The 16,785-nt window shown below is 38.3% G+C and overlaps 1 protein-coding gene across 1 annotated transcript in view; it reads right to left on the reverse strand.

The window, feature by feature from the left end:
* POLQ (DNA polymerase theta) overlaps positions 1–16,785 on the reverse strand; it is a 123,587-nt gene that overhangs the window by 99,879 nt on the left and 6,923 nt on the right. Inside the window, exons 5-8 of the mRNA XM_043594280.1 lie at positions 16,658–16,766; positions 12,031–12,250; positions 8,748–8,895; positions 5,378–5,524 (exon numbers count right to left, since the gene is read on the reverse strand). Of these exons, the coding sequence (XP_043450215.1) occupies positions 5,378–5,524; positions 8,748–8,895; positions 12,031–12,250; positions 16,658–16,766 (624 nt within the window). The remainder of the gene's footprint in view (positions 1–5,377; positions 5,525–8,747; positions 8,896–12,030; positions 12,251–16,657; positions 16,767–16,785) is intronic.

A 16,785-nucleotide genomic window follows, 5' to 3' on the forward strand; every position in this document is an offset into this window, starting at 1 on the left:
TTGATGTTTAAGTATGTTCCTTCTATCCCGACTTTCTCGAGGGTTTTTATTACGAAAGGATGCTGAATTTTGTCAAATGCTTTTTCTGCATCGATTGACAGGATCATATGGTTCTTTTCTTTCATTAATGTGATGTATCACATTCATTGACTTGTGAATGTTTAACCAGCCCTACAGCCCAGGAATGAATCCCACTTGATCATGGTGTATAATTCTTTTTATATGCTGTTGAATTCGATTTGCTAGTATCTTATTGAGAATTTTTGCATCCATCCATCATCATCATCATCAGGGATATTGGCCTGTAGTTCTCTTTTTTTACTGGGTCTCTGTCTGGTTTAGGAATCAAAGTATTGCTGGCCTCATAGAATGAGTCTGGAAGTTGTCCTTCCCTTTCTAGTTTTTGGAATAGCTTGAGAAGGATAGGTATTATCTCTGCTCTAAATGTCTGGTAGAATTCCCCTGGGAAGCCATCTGGTCCTGGACTCTTACTTGTTGGGAGATTTTTGATAACTGATTCAATTTCTTTGCTGGTTATGGGTCTGTTCAAGTTTTCTATTTCTTCCTGATTGAGTTTTGGAAGTGTGTGGGTGTTTAGGAATTTGTCCATTTCATCCAGGTTGTCCAGTTTGTTGGCATATAATTTTTTATAGTATTCCCTGATAATTGCTTGTATTTCTGAGGGACTGGTTGTAATAATTCCATTTTCATTCATGATTTTATTTGGGTAATCTCCCTTTTCTTTTTGAGAAGCCTGGCTAGAGGTTTATCAATTTTGTTTATTTTTTCAAAAAACCAACTCTTGGTTTCGTTGATCTGCTCTACAGTTCTTTTAGATTCTATATTGTTTATTTCGGCTCTGATCTTTATTATTTCTCTTCTTCTGCTGGGTTTGGGGTGTCTTTGCTGTTCTGCTTCTATTTCCTTTAGGTGTGCTGTTAGATTTTGTAATTGGGTTTTTTTTGTTTCTTGAGATAGGCCTGGATTGCAATGTATTTTCCTCTCAGGACTGCTTTTGCTGCATCCCAAAGCGTTTGGATTGTTGTATTTTCATTTTCATTTGTTTCCATATATTTTTTAATTTTTTCTCTAATTGCCTGGTTGACTCATTCATTCTTTAGTAGGATGTTCTTTAACCTCCATGCTTTTGGAGGTTTTCCAGACTTTTTCCTGTGGTTGATTTCAAGCTTCATAGCATTGTGATCTGAAAATATGCATGGTATGATCTCAATTCTTTTATACTTAAGAAGGGCTGTTTGTGACCCAATATGTGATCTATCTTGGAGAATGTTCCATGTGCACTTGAGAAGAAAGTATATTCTGTTGCTTTGGGATACAGAGTTCTAAATATATCTGTCAAGTCCATCTGATCCAATGTATCACTCAGGACCCTTGTTTCTTTATTGATCCTGTGTCTAGATGATCTATCCATTGTTGTAAGTGAAGTATTAAAGTCCCCTGTAATTACCACATTCTTATCAATAAAGTTGCTTATGTTTGTGTAATTGTTTTATATATTTGGGGGCTCCTGTATTTGGCGCATAGACATTTATAATTGTTAGCTCTTCCTGATGGATAGACCCTGTGATTATTATATAATGCTCTTCTTCATCTCTTGTTATTGCCTTTAATTTAAAGTCTAGTTTGTCTGATATAAGTATGGCTACTCCAGCTTTCTTCTGACTTCCAGTAGCATGATAGATAGTTCTCTATCCCCTCACTTTCAATCCGAAGGTGTCCTCAGGTCTAAAACGAGTCTCTTGTAAACAGCAAATAGAAGGGTCTTTTTTTTTTATCCATTCCATTACCCTATGTCTTTTGATTGGAACATTTAGTCCATTTACACTCAGTGTTATTATAGAAAGATACGGGTTTAGAGTCATTGTGATGTCTGTAGGTTTCATGCTTGTAGTGATGTCTCTGGTACTTTGTGGTCCTTGCAACATTTCACTCACAGAATCCCCCTTAGGATCTCTTTGTAGGGCTGGTTTAGTGGTGATGAATTCCTTCAGTTTTTGTTTGTTTGGGAAGACCTTTATCTCTCCTTCTATTTTGAACAGACTTGCTGGATAAAGGATTCTTGACTGCAAATTTTTTTCTGTTCATCACATTGAAGATTTCCTGCCATTCCTTTCTGGCTTGCCAAGTTTCAGTAGATAGATCTGTCACTAATCTTATCGGTCTCCCTTTATATGTTAGAGTGTGTTTATCCCTAGCTGCTTTCAGAATTTTCTCTTTATCCTTGTATTTTGCCAGTTTCACTATGCTATGTCCTGCAGAAGATTGATTCAAGTTACGTCTGAAGGGAGTTCTCTGTGCCTCTTGGATTTCAATGCCTTTTTCCTTCTCCAGATCAGGGAAGTTCTCAGCTATGATTTGTTCAAGTACACCTTCAGCCCCTTTCTTTTTCTCTTCCTCCTCTGGAATTCCTATTATACAGCTATTGTTGTGTTTCATTGCATCATTCAGTTCTCTAATTCTCCCCTCATACTCCTGGATTTTATCTCTCTTTTTCTCAGCTTCCTCTTTTTCCATAATTTTAACTTCTAATTCACCTATTCTCTCCTCTGCCTCTTCAATCTGAGCTATGGGCACCTCCATTTTATTTTACACTTCATTTATAGCATTTTTTAGCTCCTCCTGTTTCTTAGTCCCTTGATCTCTGTAGCAATAGATTCTCTGCCATCCTGTATACTTTTTTCAAGCCCAGCGATTAATTTTATGACTATTATTTTAAATTCATGTTCCGTTATATTGCTTAAATCATTTTTGATCAATTCGTTAGCTGTTGCTACTTCCTGGAGTTTCTTTTGAGGAGAATTCTTCCGTTTCATCATTTTGGATAGTCCCTGGAGTGGCGAGGAACTGCAGGGCACTTCCCTTGTGCTGTCTAGAATAACTTGTGTTGGTGGGCGGGGCCGCAGTCAGACCTGATGTCTGTCCCCAGCCCACAGCTTGGGCCACAGTCAGACTGGTGTGTACCTTATCTTCCCCTCTCCCAGGGGCAGGACTCACTGTGGAGTGGTGTGGCCCCTGTGGGGGCTACTTGCACACTGCCAGGCTTTTGGTGCTGCTTCTATGGGATCTGGAGTATTAGCCGAGGTGGATCCGCAAGGTGCACAGGGGCAGGAGGGGCAGGCTTAGCTCGCTTTGCCATGGGTGGTCCCCTGCAGAAGGGGCCCCACAGCACTGGGAGGGAGGCAGGCAGACCTGTCGGAGTGATGGATCCACAGAAGCACAGCGTTGGGTGTTTGTGCGGTGCAAGCAAGTTCGGTGACAGAAACTGGTTCCCTTTGGGATTTTGGCTGGGGGATGGGAGAGGGAGATGATGCTGGCCAATGCCTTTGTTCCCCGCCGAGCTGAGGTCTGTCTTCTGCGGCTCAACACCTCTCCCTCCTGTTGTCCTCTCGCCCTCCCACTCTCTGAGCAGAGCTGTTGACTTATAACATTCCAAATATTAAGTCCCGCTGGCTGTCAGAACTCACGCAGTCTGGCCCCTCCACTTTTAAAAGCCAGACTCGGGGCTCTGCCTTGCCAGGTGGGCTGCCCCTCCACCCCACCAGCTCCCTCCCGCCACTCCATGTAGTGCGCACCGCCCCTCCACCCTTCCTACCCTCTTCCGTGGGCCTCTTGTCTACTTGGCTCTGGAGAATCCATTCTGGTAGACATCTGGCAGTTTTCTGGGTTATTTAGGCAGATGTGGGTGGAATCTAAGTGATCAGCAGGACGCAGTGAGCCCAGCATCCTCCTACGCTGCCATCTTCTCCTGCATGCCCCTCTAGTATACTTCTATCTCATCTTCTAGACCAGGGTGGGCAAACTTTTTCTGTACATATTTTTGGCTTTGCAAGACAGATGGTCTGTGCCAACCCTACCACCGTCAAATGAAAGCAGCCATAGAACAAATGAGCATGACTGTGTTCCAATACAACTTTATGAAAATAAATGGTGTGCTGGATTTAACCAGCAGACTGTAGTTTGTTGACCTCTGTTCTAGAAAATGAACTCACTGAGCATAGAGACATTGCTTATGCATCACACTAATTTCAGGGTCTATCCAACACAGTGTGGTCAGGCACAGTTTTGACATAAATAAATGCTAAAGAATATATATACAAGTAAATGAAAAAAGTATATACGATATATACTTATCTAGATTATTTTTAATTTTATTTAAAAAATCAAAAGGATTGGGTGCTTGGGTGGCTCAGTCAGTTGAGCATCAGACTTCAGCTCAGGTCAAGAGTTCACTGTTCATGAGTTCAAGCCCCGTGTTGGGCTCTGTGCTATAGTTCAGAGCCTGGAGCCTACTTCCAATTCTATGTCTCCCTCTCTCTCTACCCCTCCCTTGCTCACACTCTGTCCCCCTCTCTCTCAAAAAAAAAAAAAAAATAATAATAATTTAAAAAATATCAAAAAGATTGAGGTTCTAGTTTATAAATTAAGTAGTGAGTCCACAGGTATTCATTTTATTAATATGCATAAGTTATATATAATAAAAATATCCTGTATGATGGGGCACCTGGGTGGCACAGTCGGTTAAGCATCCGACTTCAGCCAGGTCACGATCTCGCGGTCCGTGAGTTCGAGCCCCACGTCAGGCTCTGGGCTGATGGCTCAGAGCCTGGAGCCTGTTGCTGATTCTGTGTCTCCCTCTCTCTCTGCCCCTCCCCCATTCATGCTCTGTCTCTCTCTGTCCCAAAAATAAATAAACGTTGAAAAAAAAATTTAAAAAAAAATATCCTGTATGCTTATATATACACATATATTTTAAAATTTATTTATGTACATGTAATGAAAATTTTAAATAAATTGAAAAGGTTAAATTCCTAATTTTAGGAACTATATATTCTTAATCATATTCTTAGTACATATAATCATGGACAAACCACTCTCTGAAAGAAGTTTTTAGTTCAGTGACTGTATAATCCTTGCAATTTTGACCTGTTTTATTTTTAAACACTTCTAGTGCTCTCAAAATACAATATGACAATTTCTAAAATTAATTTGATTTTGATATATTTGTAAGTATATTTCAATACCCCTTAAGATAAAAGGAAACACTCAGAGTAGCATAAAATTAGGGTAGCAAATACCTGTCTAACCTAAATTTTAAGAAAACAAAATGTAGAAAGGTAACAATTATAGAATTCACTTCTCCAAGGGAACAAAAAAGCCTTTATGTAGTTTTATATACTATACAGATAAGTAAACTAAACATGTTTTATTCTTGTTTAATCTTAATCACACAATTTCTTAAAATGAAATCTAAGAGTATTAGACTGACAATAAATCAAATGCACACAAATATAAATGTGAAGGAATTATGAGGATATCTGGAGGGGGCTTCTTAATAACAGATTACAAATATGGATACCTGCATGATGAAATGCTACTCCCCAAGGTATAGTTTTTTGTAATACAGAGTCCAGTCCTGAAGGTGAACGTTTTAACTGATCCATCACTTCTAGGAGACTCTTTTGTTCCAGTACCACCGGTGGAAGTTCAGATGATCTTACCAATCCTGTCACAGAAAAATTATCAACACTGTTCACCTCTGGATAGACCTCCTTAAGTGCTATCTGCCTAAGTCAGGACAGAGCTAAATATCAGGGCAATGGTTCTAAAATTACCATATATAATAATTAGCTGAACATCTTTTAAAAATACTGATGGCTGGCTCTCATTCCTGGCCATTGAGATGTAATAGGATGCAACCTGGACATAAGGAATTTTTAAATCTCCCAGATGATTCTAATGTGCACCACAGTTTAGAAAGCACTGTAGTAGAGTGAGACCAAGCCCACAAGAGGGGACAAAGGACCCAGCTAGGGAAGGAGAGGATTACAGATACTACCACTCAGAGCCTAAAAATCAAAATCCTTACTCATCAGTATACTCTCACACAATAGGCATCCTTGAGTCTCAAGTAGGAGCCCAAGAAATGGCATTCCAAATAGGAAATGGTCATAGAGGAGATGATGGGAGAGAGAGAAAACAAACTTAACAGAACGCCAATAGACTTAATACTGACCAATAATAATTCTAGATTCTCCACTTATAATTCTAGTAATGACAGCCTTTAAATTCTCTGAAAATCATTTTATATACCAGTTTTTGCAAGGATGTGGATCACCTTGTGCATAATTGCCTCCATGCAAAAGTCAGATATATTAAATGGCCAAACAGAAAATTCAGCGGACCATTTGGTATAGGTATAGGTATATAAAATCTAGTTTTAAATAACTGTAAGTGTTTGTATATGGTAGAGAATACTCGGAAATGTCATTTTCTTTGTGAGAAGGCGCTAAGCCTTTGAAACCAGCATTACTTGATATCAGACTAAATGTCTTGTTTGAATAAAAAGACTGAAAGGAAGGATGAATAAAAAGCAAATATAGAATGTCCCCCTAAAGGTTCAGAAAAATGGAAGTGCCAATGCTCAATAAAAATGATTAAAATGTGTGCAAAAAAAAAAAAAAAAAATCCTTGCTCAAAGTGTGTCCCACCAACCAGCAGTGTCAGAACCACCTAGGAACCTATTTCTGTGTGACAATTTTTCTAGCCTATTTGCCACTAATGTGGTAATTAATCACACATTACCTTCTGTTTTTGTCTCTCTGTGTAACCTGCTCCCTTATTAAGTAAGACCTCAACTTTTTTAGGTGTAGGAACTATGTTTTCTTTAAAGAATCTCCCAAACTTTTGGATTTCTGAACTAGCAAATTTCTCATAAGATATATTTTTAATATAGCTTCTATTTCCTAATTAAAAAAATATTTTAGGTAAACTTTTCTTAAAATTTTAAAGACTCAGAGGGGCGCCTGGGTAGCTCAGTTGGCTGGGCGTCCAACTTTAGCTCAGGACATGATCTCGTGGTCCGTGAGGTCGAGCCCCACATTGGGCTCTGTGCTGACAGCTCAGAGCGTGGAGCCTGCTTTGGATTCTGTGTCTCCCTTTCTCTGCCCCCCCCCCCCCCCCCCCGCTCACACTCTGTCTCACTCTCTCTCTCAAAAATAAATAAACATTAAAAAAAAAAATTGGGGGGCACTGGGTGGCTCAGTCGGTGGAGCGTCCGACTTTGGCTCCGGTCATGATCTCACAGCTTGTGAGTTCAAGCCCCATGTTGGGCTCTGTGCTGACAGCTCAGAGCCTGGAACCTGCTTTGGATTCTGTGTCTCCCTCTCTCTCTGCCCCTAATCCACTCACATTCTGTTTCTGTCTCTCTCAAAAATAAATAAACATTTTAAAAAAACGTTTTTTTTTAATTAAAAAAAATTTTTAAAGACTCAGAGAGGCTTGTCAATGTTTTATTATGCTAAGTACAATTAAACATTTTTTTAAAACTACCATTGATTGATACCTTTATTTCCTAAGAAAAGTCATCTTAACATAAAAGAAATTAGTAGGGATAATTTCAGAATTTAAACTTCAGCTTTACAAAAAATGTGCTGCCTTGTCTTTACTTTTCTAGTGAAAAGTTCATCATAACCCAGGCTCCAATTTAAGCACCAGGATTTGGGAACCCTTGTGATAAATCAAAATGACAGAATCTCAAGCAAAGAAGGTAATAATAATATTTCTGTCTATCAAAGGAATTTAAGTTATTATGGTACAACATAAAGAATATAAATGGCATAGTATAGGAAACATCAATTAGGAGGGAAATAAAAGCAGTATTATAATGTTGGGCTGGAGTCTTCCCAAAATAAACTTCAAGCAAAGTTTACTTATTAGATCTAAGCTTGAGGTATCTATCACCTATCCTCATGACTGCAGTAGCATAATGAATTCATAAAATATCCTAATATTCTGTGACCAGAACTGGTTGGTCTCTGTCTTCTCTATACCTATCTTGGACCCCAAGGGACCACAGGTTAGCAAAAGTGGTGAGGGAACAGGGCTCATCCTAGAATCAGTAAAATATATACTAATAGTCATAGCTATACACTAAATTATTACTCAGCAATAAAAAAGAATCAGTTTGATAGATTTAACAACCTGGATGAATCTTAAAAATACCATGCTGAAAGAAGCCAAACATAAAACACACATACATACTATGTAATTTCATTTATATGAAATTATTAGAAAAGTCACAACTAATCTAGAGAAATAGAAAGCAGATCAGAGGTTGCCTGGGGCTAAGAATAGAGAGGAGATTGATAGCTAAAGAGCAAAGATTACATTTTAGGAAAAAATGTTCTATATGTTCATTAGAGTAGGGATTAAACAAATGTATACAATTGTTAAAATTCATTAATTATATAATTCAAATGGGTACATTGTATTGTGTATAAATTAAGCCTCAATAAAGCTGATTTTAAAATACATATGTGTTTATATACATACATAAGTATATGTGTGTGATTCTTTCTTAGAGTTTGGAAATATAAAGAGAGAGATGTCTGATTTCTCCAGAAAAATGTGTATATGAAATTTTATATATAATTTAGGGGCTTCAAAGATATCTCTCAAAGCCCATGGACCCCAGATGAAGAATCTTGTATGTTTAGTAGTATGCACCTGTATAAATCCAGTATTACAAAAATCTGAAGGTTAGTCTGAGTTTATGTATATATTGTCTATAATGAGGATAAGGAGAGGAGCATAGTTTTGTAAAGGAGTGTCCAGTGGGCAGGTGGAGGCAATGATCAAAGAGAACTATACTTTATTATATAATCATTAACATTATTTTTAAGCAAATATACTGAAAATAGAGGCTTTCATTTCCATCAGTAACTTACCCTCAGCTTGATGGTGTAGGTTATAAAACTCACGGGCAATGATATCTGCCAACTTCTCACACCATTTCTTTGATGGACAGAAAAGTAATACTGAATGGTTATCACAAATGGTCTCATAACATAAACTAACAACATGGTCCTCATCTCCCTAAAAAAGAAAGAGAAATAGTCATTTTAGTGGTCTTTCAAAACATTTCACATCAGTTTCAAGTCACTCATTTTGCTTATTGGGGAAGGTTTTTTTCTACTGAAAGGTATAATAAAAACCAGTTACAAAGTCAGTAACAAAGAAAAAGCAAGAGAAAAAAAAAAAAGAAATAAGCTTCCTTATGATGCAAGGTAATTTCAGGTAGAACAAAGTATATGTAAATGTCTAGTAGCCCAGTGAGTTCTCAAAACTGGAAGGTCAGTGTGTTTAATTGGATTAATTCATTCATTCATTCACTTGATGAACAAACATTTACTACATACCAGATACTGTTCTAGGTACTGGAGATAAAGAACAAAGCAGAAAAAAAGCTCTGCCCTCAGAATTTTACTACTCCAGTAAGAAGGGATTGATAATAACAAAAACAAGCTAAGTAAAACACACAGAATTTTGAAGAGTGCTAAAAATAAAATGGAAAATAGGGACCAGGAAAGGGAGGACATTATAATTTAGATGAGTTAGGCAGGGAAGGTCTCAGAAAGTGGCATTTGAGTAAAGGTCCAAAGGTGAAAGAGTAAACCATGCTGACGAGTGGGGGGAAAGCATTCCAGACAGAGAGAACCTGAGGTAGAAGATTCTTGGTAGAATCTTGGTAGTGAGGTAGAAGATTCATAGAACAGCAATGTGGCTGTGGTGGGAGTGAGAAGGAATGTAGTAGGTGAGGTCAGAGCACTAAGGGGCTGGGGACAGATCACATAGGACATTATAGGCTACCAAAAAGAGGCTGGCCTTCATTCAAAATGAAACAAGGAAGCATTCCAAGTTTGGGAACATAATGGTTATGTGATCGGATGCTCATTTAAAAAGAAAATTTTTTTAATGTTTTTATTTATTTTGGAGACAGAGAGAGAGTATGAGCAGGGGAGGGGCAGAGAGAGAGGGAGACACAGAATCTGAAGCAGGCTCCAGGCTCTGAGCTGTCAGCACAGAGCCCGATGCGGGGCTCGAACTCAGACTGTGAGATCATGACCTGAGCTGAAGTCAGACGCTCAACGGACTGAGCCACCCAGGCACCCCTTGGATGCTCATTTTAAATAGATCACTAGCTCCTGATTTAAGCATAGACTGAAAGGGAGAAGGTGGGAAATAGAAAGATCAATTAGGAGACTATTTCAATAATCCGAATAAGGGTCAAGTGATTCAAATAGGGTGGAGGCATAGACATAATAATAGAAAGAGATTGGGGCGCCTGGGTGGCGCAGTCGGTTAAGCGTCCGACTTCAGCCAGGTCACGATCTCCCGGTCCGGGAGTTCGAGCCCCGACTTCAGCCAGGTCACGATCTCGCGGTCCGGGAGTTTGAGCCCCGCGTCGGGCTCTGGGTTGATGGCTCAGAGCCTGGAGCCTGTTTCTGATTCTGTGACTCCCTCTCTCTCTCTGCCCCTCCCCCGTTCATGCTCTGTCTCTCTCTGTCCCAAAAATAAATAAACGTTGAAAAAAAATTTAAAAAAAAAAAAGAAAGAGATTAATAGGACAGTAAATAAATGTGTTTACATATATATTTCATTGAGGTAACCAAGGCACAGTGTGCTGCAGTTTGGGGTACTGAGCCAAACAACTGAATAAGATTCCATGCCAGGCATACAGAGGCTACAAATGCATACCTATGAGAGTACTGAAACGTGAATTTACTCCTATTACCAACTCCAGCTGTTTCAGTACTCAGAGGCACAGCTCTTTATAAAATGTGAAGATGCCCCCCTCCACAGATGATGAATCAGTTTTTTAATGTCAGGATTGAAAAATCAGACCTAAAAAAATACTGTGAACTAAAATTTTTTAACTGTATTTATCGGTGTGTGAGGAAATTTATCATTCATCAAACACTTCCTAGATGCCAGGTTTTTTTTTTTTAATTTTTTTTTTCAACGTTTTTTATTTATTTTTGGGACAGAGAGAGACAGAGCATGAACGGGGGAGGGGCAGAGAGAGAGGGAGACACAGAATCGGAAACAGGCTCCAGGCTCCAAGCCATCGGCCCAGAGCCTGACGCGGGGCTCGAACTCCCGGACCGCGAGATCGTGACCTGGCTGAAGTCGGACGCTCAACCGACTGCGCCACCCAGGCGCCCCTAGATGCCAGTTTTTTAAAACCATACTTCATTCTTACAATAAGTGTTACATCTCATTTTATAGAGGAAGACAGTATGTTCAGAGAGGTTTTGTGATTCAACTAATATCAGCCATATCAAGAATCTCTATGGAATACCAGAAATAGGTCTGACTCCAAAAATGTTTTTCCCCTTTACTATATATTATAATTACTACTTAACAAAAGTTTCATTTTCCACATTAGTATTTAGTAAGTAAACTAAACCATAAGAAAATCTTTTCCCAGTTAAAAAGAACAATCTACAAAATTAGTTATTGCTTATTATTTATATTATTTTCTATTACTTATACTTACTGGAAATGATAATTTTTTTTTTAAGTTTGACAGACAGAGTATGAGTGGGGGAGGGGGAGGGGCAGAGAGAGAGGGAGAGAGAGAATCTCAAGCAGGCCCTGCACCGTGAACAGAGCCTGATGCAGGGCTCAAACCCAGCAACTGTGAGATCATGACCTGAACTGAAACTAAGAGTCGGACGCCTAACCACCTGAGCCACGCAGGTGCCCCACAAAACGATAATCATTTAAATTCAAGGCACAACTACATTTCCTCTCTCACCATCACCACCAGTTATTTAAGATGAAACCAATTAGCTTAATATTAAGTAATCCTTCTGGGGCACCTGGGTGGTTCAGTCGATTGAGCAATCGACTTCGGCTCAGGTCATGATCTTGTGGTTCACAGGTTCGAGCTTTGGGCTCTGTGCTGACAGCTTAGAGCCTGCTTTGGATTCTGTGTCTCCCTCTCTCTCTGCCCCTCCCCTGCTCACACTCTGACTCTCTCTCTCTCAAAAATAAATAAACAAAAAATTTTTTTAATAAAAAAAATATTAATAATCCTTCTGATGGTGATGTAAAGCATATTCAACTACTTTGCAACCACTAACTTATATAGCTCAAAAAATGTTAACGACTTGCTAGAAAATGCAATCAAACACTGGGAATACTGATCGAAGAATACTGACTTACTTTTACTTGTAGACTGGGCTGAAATTCCCTCACAAGCTTCATTGAAGAATCATATATAGAATTTCCAATTTTTACTGACTCCAACAGTGGTACAGGACGAAAGTTGGTGTGGTAGAGTTCAGCATTTAACCAGGAAGCCACAAGCTCCAAATTAGGAAGAGTAGCACTCATGCCAACAATCTGCACGGCATTAGACAGAGGACTGGCTAAATCTGTCTGGCTGTAAAAAATAAACGAAAATGATGTTAAAAGACACATAGTGTTAATTACAAATAGTGTTGCTAACAATATTTTTGTACATGTCCTTCAGGACATACACCAAGTCATTTTTAAGGTACACACCTACAAATAAAATTACTGGGTTATAGCTTATCTTCAATTTTATTAATGTCAAACTGGTTTCCAGAGACGGTACCAAAGTATCTCCATAATCCATGTGTGTTTTATTGTTCACATCTTGTCACCACTTAGTAAAAAAAAAAAAAAGATGCCAATCTTTTTTTCTTTTTTAATTTATTGTCGAGTTAGCTAACATACAGTGTAGTCTTGGCTTCAGGAGTGGATTCCATGATTCATCACTTACATATAACACCCAGTGCTCATCCCAACATATACCCCCCTTAATGCCCATCACCCGTATTTTCCAACCCCCAAGCCCCCATCCCATCAACCCTTAGTTTGTTCTCTGTATTTAAGAGTCTCTTATGGGGCGCCTGGGTGGCGCAGTCGGTTAAGTGTCCGACTTCAGCCAGGTCACGATCTCGCGGTCCGGGAGTTCGAGCCCCGCGTCAGGCTCTGGGCTGATGGCTCAGAGCCTGGAGCCTGTTTCCAATTCTGTGTCTCCCTCTCTCTCTGCCCCTCCCCCGTTCATGCTCTGTCTCTCTCTGTCCCAAAAATAAATAAACGTTGAAAAAAAATTTTTTTTTTTTAAAAAAAGAGTCTCTTATGGTTTTCCTCCCTGTTTGTAACTTATTTTTCCCTCCCTTCCCCTATATTCATCGGTTGTGTTTCTCAAATTCCACATATGAGTGGAACCATATATCTTTCTCTGACTTATTTCACTTAGCATAATACCCTCCAGTTCCATCCACGTTGCTGCAAATGCCAATCTTTTTAATGTTAGCCATTTTGGAAAGTGTGTGGTAATACCCCCTTGAAGAAGTAGTTTACATTTCCTTGATTAGTAATGATATTAAGACCATTTCATGTTTATGGACCATTTGGATACCATCTTATAAATGCCTGTTGAAGGTGCTTGCCCATTGACGTATTGGGTTTTTTCTTCTTGATCATAGAAGTGTGTGAGTGTTCTAGATAATAACTTTCCTCTTTCAATAAGTTTTGCTCTTGTCTTTATTTCTTTCCTTCTACTTTCTGTGGCATTATTTTACTATTCTTTTTCTAAGTTCTTGAGATGAATAATGCATTAATTTTTCAGTCTCTCTTCTTTAATAATATATGCACTTTATACTATCAAGTTCCCTTTAAACTTTAGCTACATTTCAAAAGTTTTGTTAGGAAACATGCCTTCAAACTATCTTCCAATTTCTACTGTGATTACTTTTTTGACCCATAAATGGGTCAAAATGTTTTTCCCAATTTCCAGTGTGAATTTTCTAGTCATGCCTCTCCTATATTTATTTCTAGTTGAATCCCATTTGTCAGAGAATAGATTTTAAGTGACTTAAACCCTTTAAAATATATTGCTTTATGGCTCAGCATTAGTACAAATTTACTATGTTCATTGAAAGGAACATTCTGCTTGTATTTGGTAATTCTTCTACATACATCCATTAGGTCAAATTTGGTAATTGTATTAGTCACATCTTCTATATCCCTACTGCTTTAAGATATAGATGATTATCTCCATGTTTTCTCATATACTGCAAAAGGTGTTAAAATCTCCCTAGACTGAAACATAAGAGCTCCCAGATTGAAAGAATCTATTGAGTACTAAGTACAATGAAGAAAAATGGAACACGAAGACACATCAGCATGAAATTTCACAACACTGATGAATAAAAGGAGTCCTAAAAACTCCCAGAGAAAATTAAAACATTTTATACAAAGGACAAAGGATAAGCATGGCATGGGATTTCTCAACACTAACAAGAAAATGAAGTAATGTCTTAAAAACTCTATTTTTTTTTCAACGTTTATTTATTTTTGGGACAGAGAGAGACAGAGCATGAACGGGGGAGAGGCAGAGAGAGAGGGAGACACAGAATCGGAAACAGGCTCCAGGCTCCAAGCCATCAGCCCAGAGCCGGACGCGGGGCTCGAACTCCCGGACCGCGAGATCGTGACCTGGCTGAAGTCGGATGCTTAACCGACTGCGCCACCCAGGCGCCCCAATGTCTTAAAAACTCTAAAGGAAATCTTGACTTTTATACCTGGACAATCTATGAAATAGCTATAAAACATTTCAGACATGAAAATTTTCAAAAAAATCACATGCGTAATAGCTTGTACACTAAAATAAAGTGGATTTTCTTGAAAGATGTCCTCACCAAAATGAGGAAAACATAAATTATCCAAAAAAGGGGTGCTCTGATTCAAGCAAAAAGTAATAGGAATGAATGATAATGATAAAGAAAGATCCTAAAATGAGTGCTGTGCAGCACATACATATATAGTTTACCCACCTATCCAGATTGGAACAGTTCAGAAGGCTTTTGGAGAAACTTCAAGAAGATGAATTTGGTATAATAGCAAATGTGTTAAAACATATTGGATGAGGGGCGCCTGGGTGGCGCAGTCGGTTAAGCGTCCGACTTCAGCCAGGTCACGATCTCGCGGTCCGTGAGTTCGAGCCCCGCGTCGGGCTCTGGGCTGATGGCTCAGAGCCTGGAGCCTGTTTCCGATTCTGTGTCTCCCTCTCTCTCTGCCCCTCCCCCGTTCATGCTCTGTCTCTCTCTGTCCCAAAAATAAATAAACGTTGAAAAAAAAAAAAAAAAAATTAAAAAAAAAAAAAAAAAAAAAAAAACATATTGGATGAAAATTTACATAAGTGGGAAATAGGCTGGAGGTCAATCAGTGATAAGGACATAGAAAACCAAACCATTAGGGTGCCCGGGTGGCTCAGTCAGTTGAGCGTCCCACTCTTGATTTCAGTTCAGGTCATAATCCCAGGATTGTGGGATGGAGTCCTGCATCAGATTCCATGCTGAGCATGGAGTCTGCTTAAGATTCCCTCTCTCCCTCCCTCTCCTCTTCTCTCCAGTTCACACACTCACATAATAAATACAAAATAAAAGAAAAACAACAACAACAAAACACAGGCCATCAAACAAATAAACAAAAAAAACATTTATTAATTTCAGAGAAAATAAAACATTATTTAGAAAGTAAAAGTAGTCACAATATATACTACATGGCTCAGTTGGCAATGGCATGTATAGTCCTAACAGCATAACACTAAATATTGATCTGAGCAAAATTATGACATAACAGTATTTGGAGAATGGGAAGGTGATGAGAAGACAGAGACTGTGGGGTGGAGGGGAGGTGATGGGAGACTCGGTTGGGTAAGTAAAGAACATAAAAAAGAGCTAGGATTTGAAGGGGCACATGTACCCCAATGTTTATAACAGCACTATCAACAATAGCCAAATTATGGAAAGAGCCCAAATGTCCATCGACCGACAAATGAATAAAAAAGATGTGTTATATACATATATATATATATGTATGTTATATACATATATATATATGTATATATATACACATATACATACAATGGAATATTACTTGGTGATCAAAAAGAATGAAATCTTGCCATTTACAACAGTATGCTAAATGAAATAAATCAGGCAGAAAAAAAACTATCATATGATTTCACTCATATGTAGGATTTAAGAAACAAAACAGATGAACATAGGGGAAGGAAGGAAAAATAAGATAAAAATAGGGGGAGGCAAACCATAAGAGACTCTTAAATACAGAAAACAAACTGAAGGTTGCTGGAGGGGAGGTAGGTGGGGAGACGGGCTAAATGGGTAATGGGCATTAAGGAGGGCACTTGTTGGAATGAGCACTGGGGGTTACATATAAGTGATGAATCACTAAATTCTATTCCTGAAACCATTCTTATACTATATGTTAACTAACTTGGATTTAAAGAAAAGTAAAAAATAAATACATACATACATACTGAAATGAGAGAAAAAGAGCTAGATCTTCATCTTCCACAGTAAGTAATCAATATAAACTGTAAAACTAAAAACTCAAGTAGTTACATTTAGAGATAACACTGTAAATAATTGTTTTTAAAGCTATGAGAGTTGAAAGTAGTTACCTCTGATAAGTGGAGGATGAAGAAATGCTATTTTTCAAAATTAGCTTTGACTACTTAAATACAATGAATGTATAACTGACAAATACAAAAACTGGATTTTTAAAATTTTATCATAAAAATGGTGAGTAGTCAGAAATTTTTAAATGTTTACAAAATAAAACCACTCTCAGTCTTATGTACTTCTTTTGGAATAAAAACTAACTGCTATACATGAGTTTGTTCTAAATAGGTACTATTCTACTTCTTTAATTTATTTAATTCATATCTATTTTGCAGACCCTTTCTCAACATTGCTAGAATCTCAGGAACTCAGTTATTTCAGGTACTTACCAAGATGCTGACTTATGAGTAATATAGCAAATCTTAGTCAGCAAAAGTTCCAGCAGATACCCTCGGTGAGAGTCTCCCAGCATATGCAATTCATCCACAACCACCATTCCTAGATTTTACAAAATTTC

This window comes from Prionailurus bengalensis, chromosome C2 (assembly GCF_016509475.1).
Source record: "Prionailurus bengalensis isolate Pbe53 chromosome C2, Fcat_Pben_1.1_paternal_pri, whole genome shotgun sequence".
Classification (NCBI taxonomy): domain Eukaryota; kingdom Metazoa; phylum Chordata; class Mammalia; order Carnivora; family Felidae; genus Prionailurus; species Prionailurus bengalensis.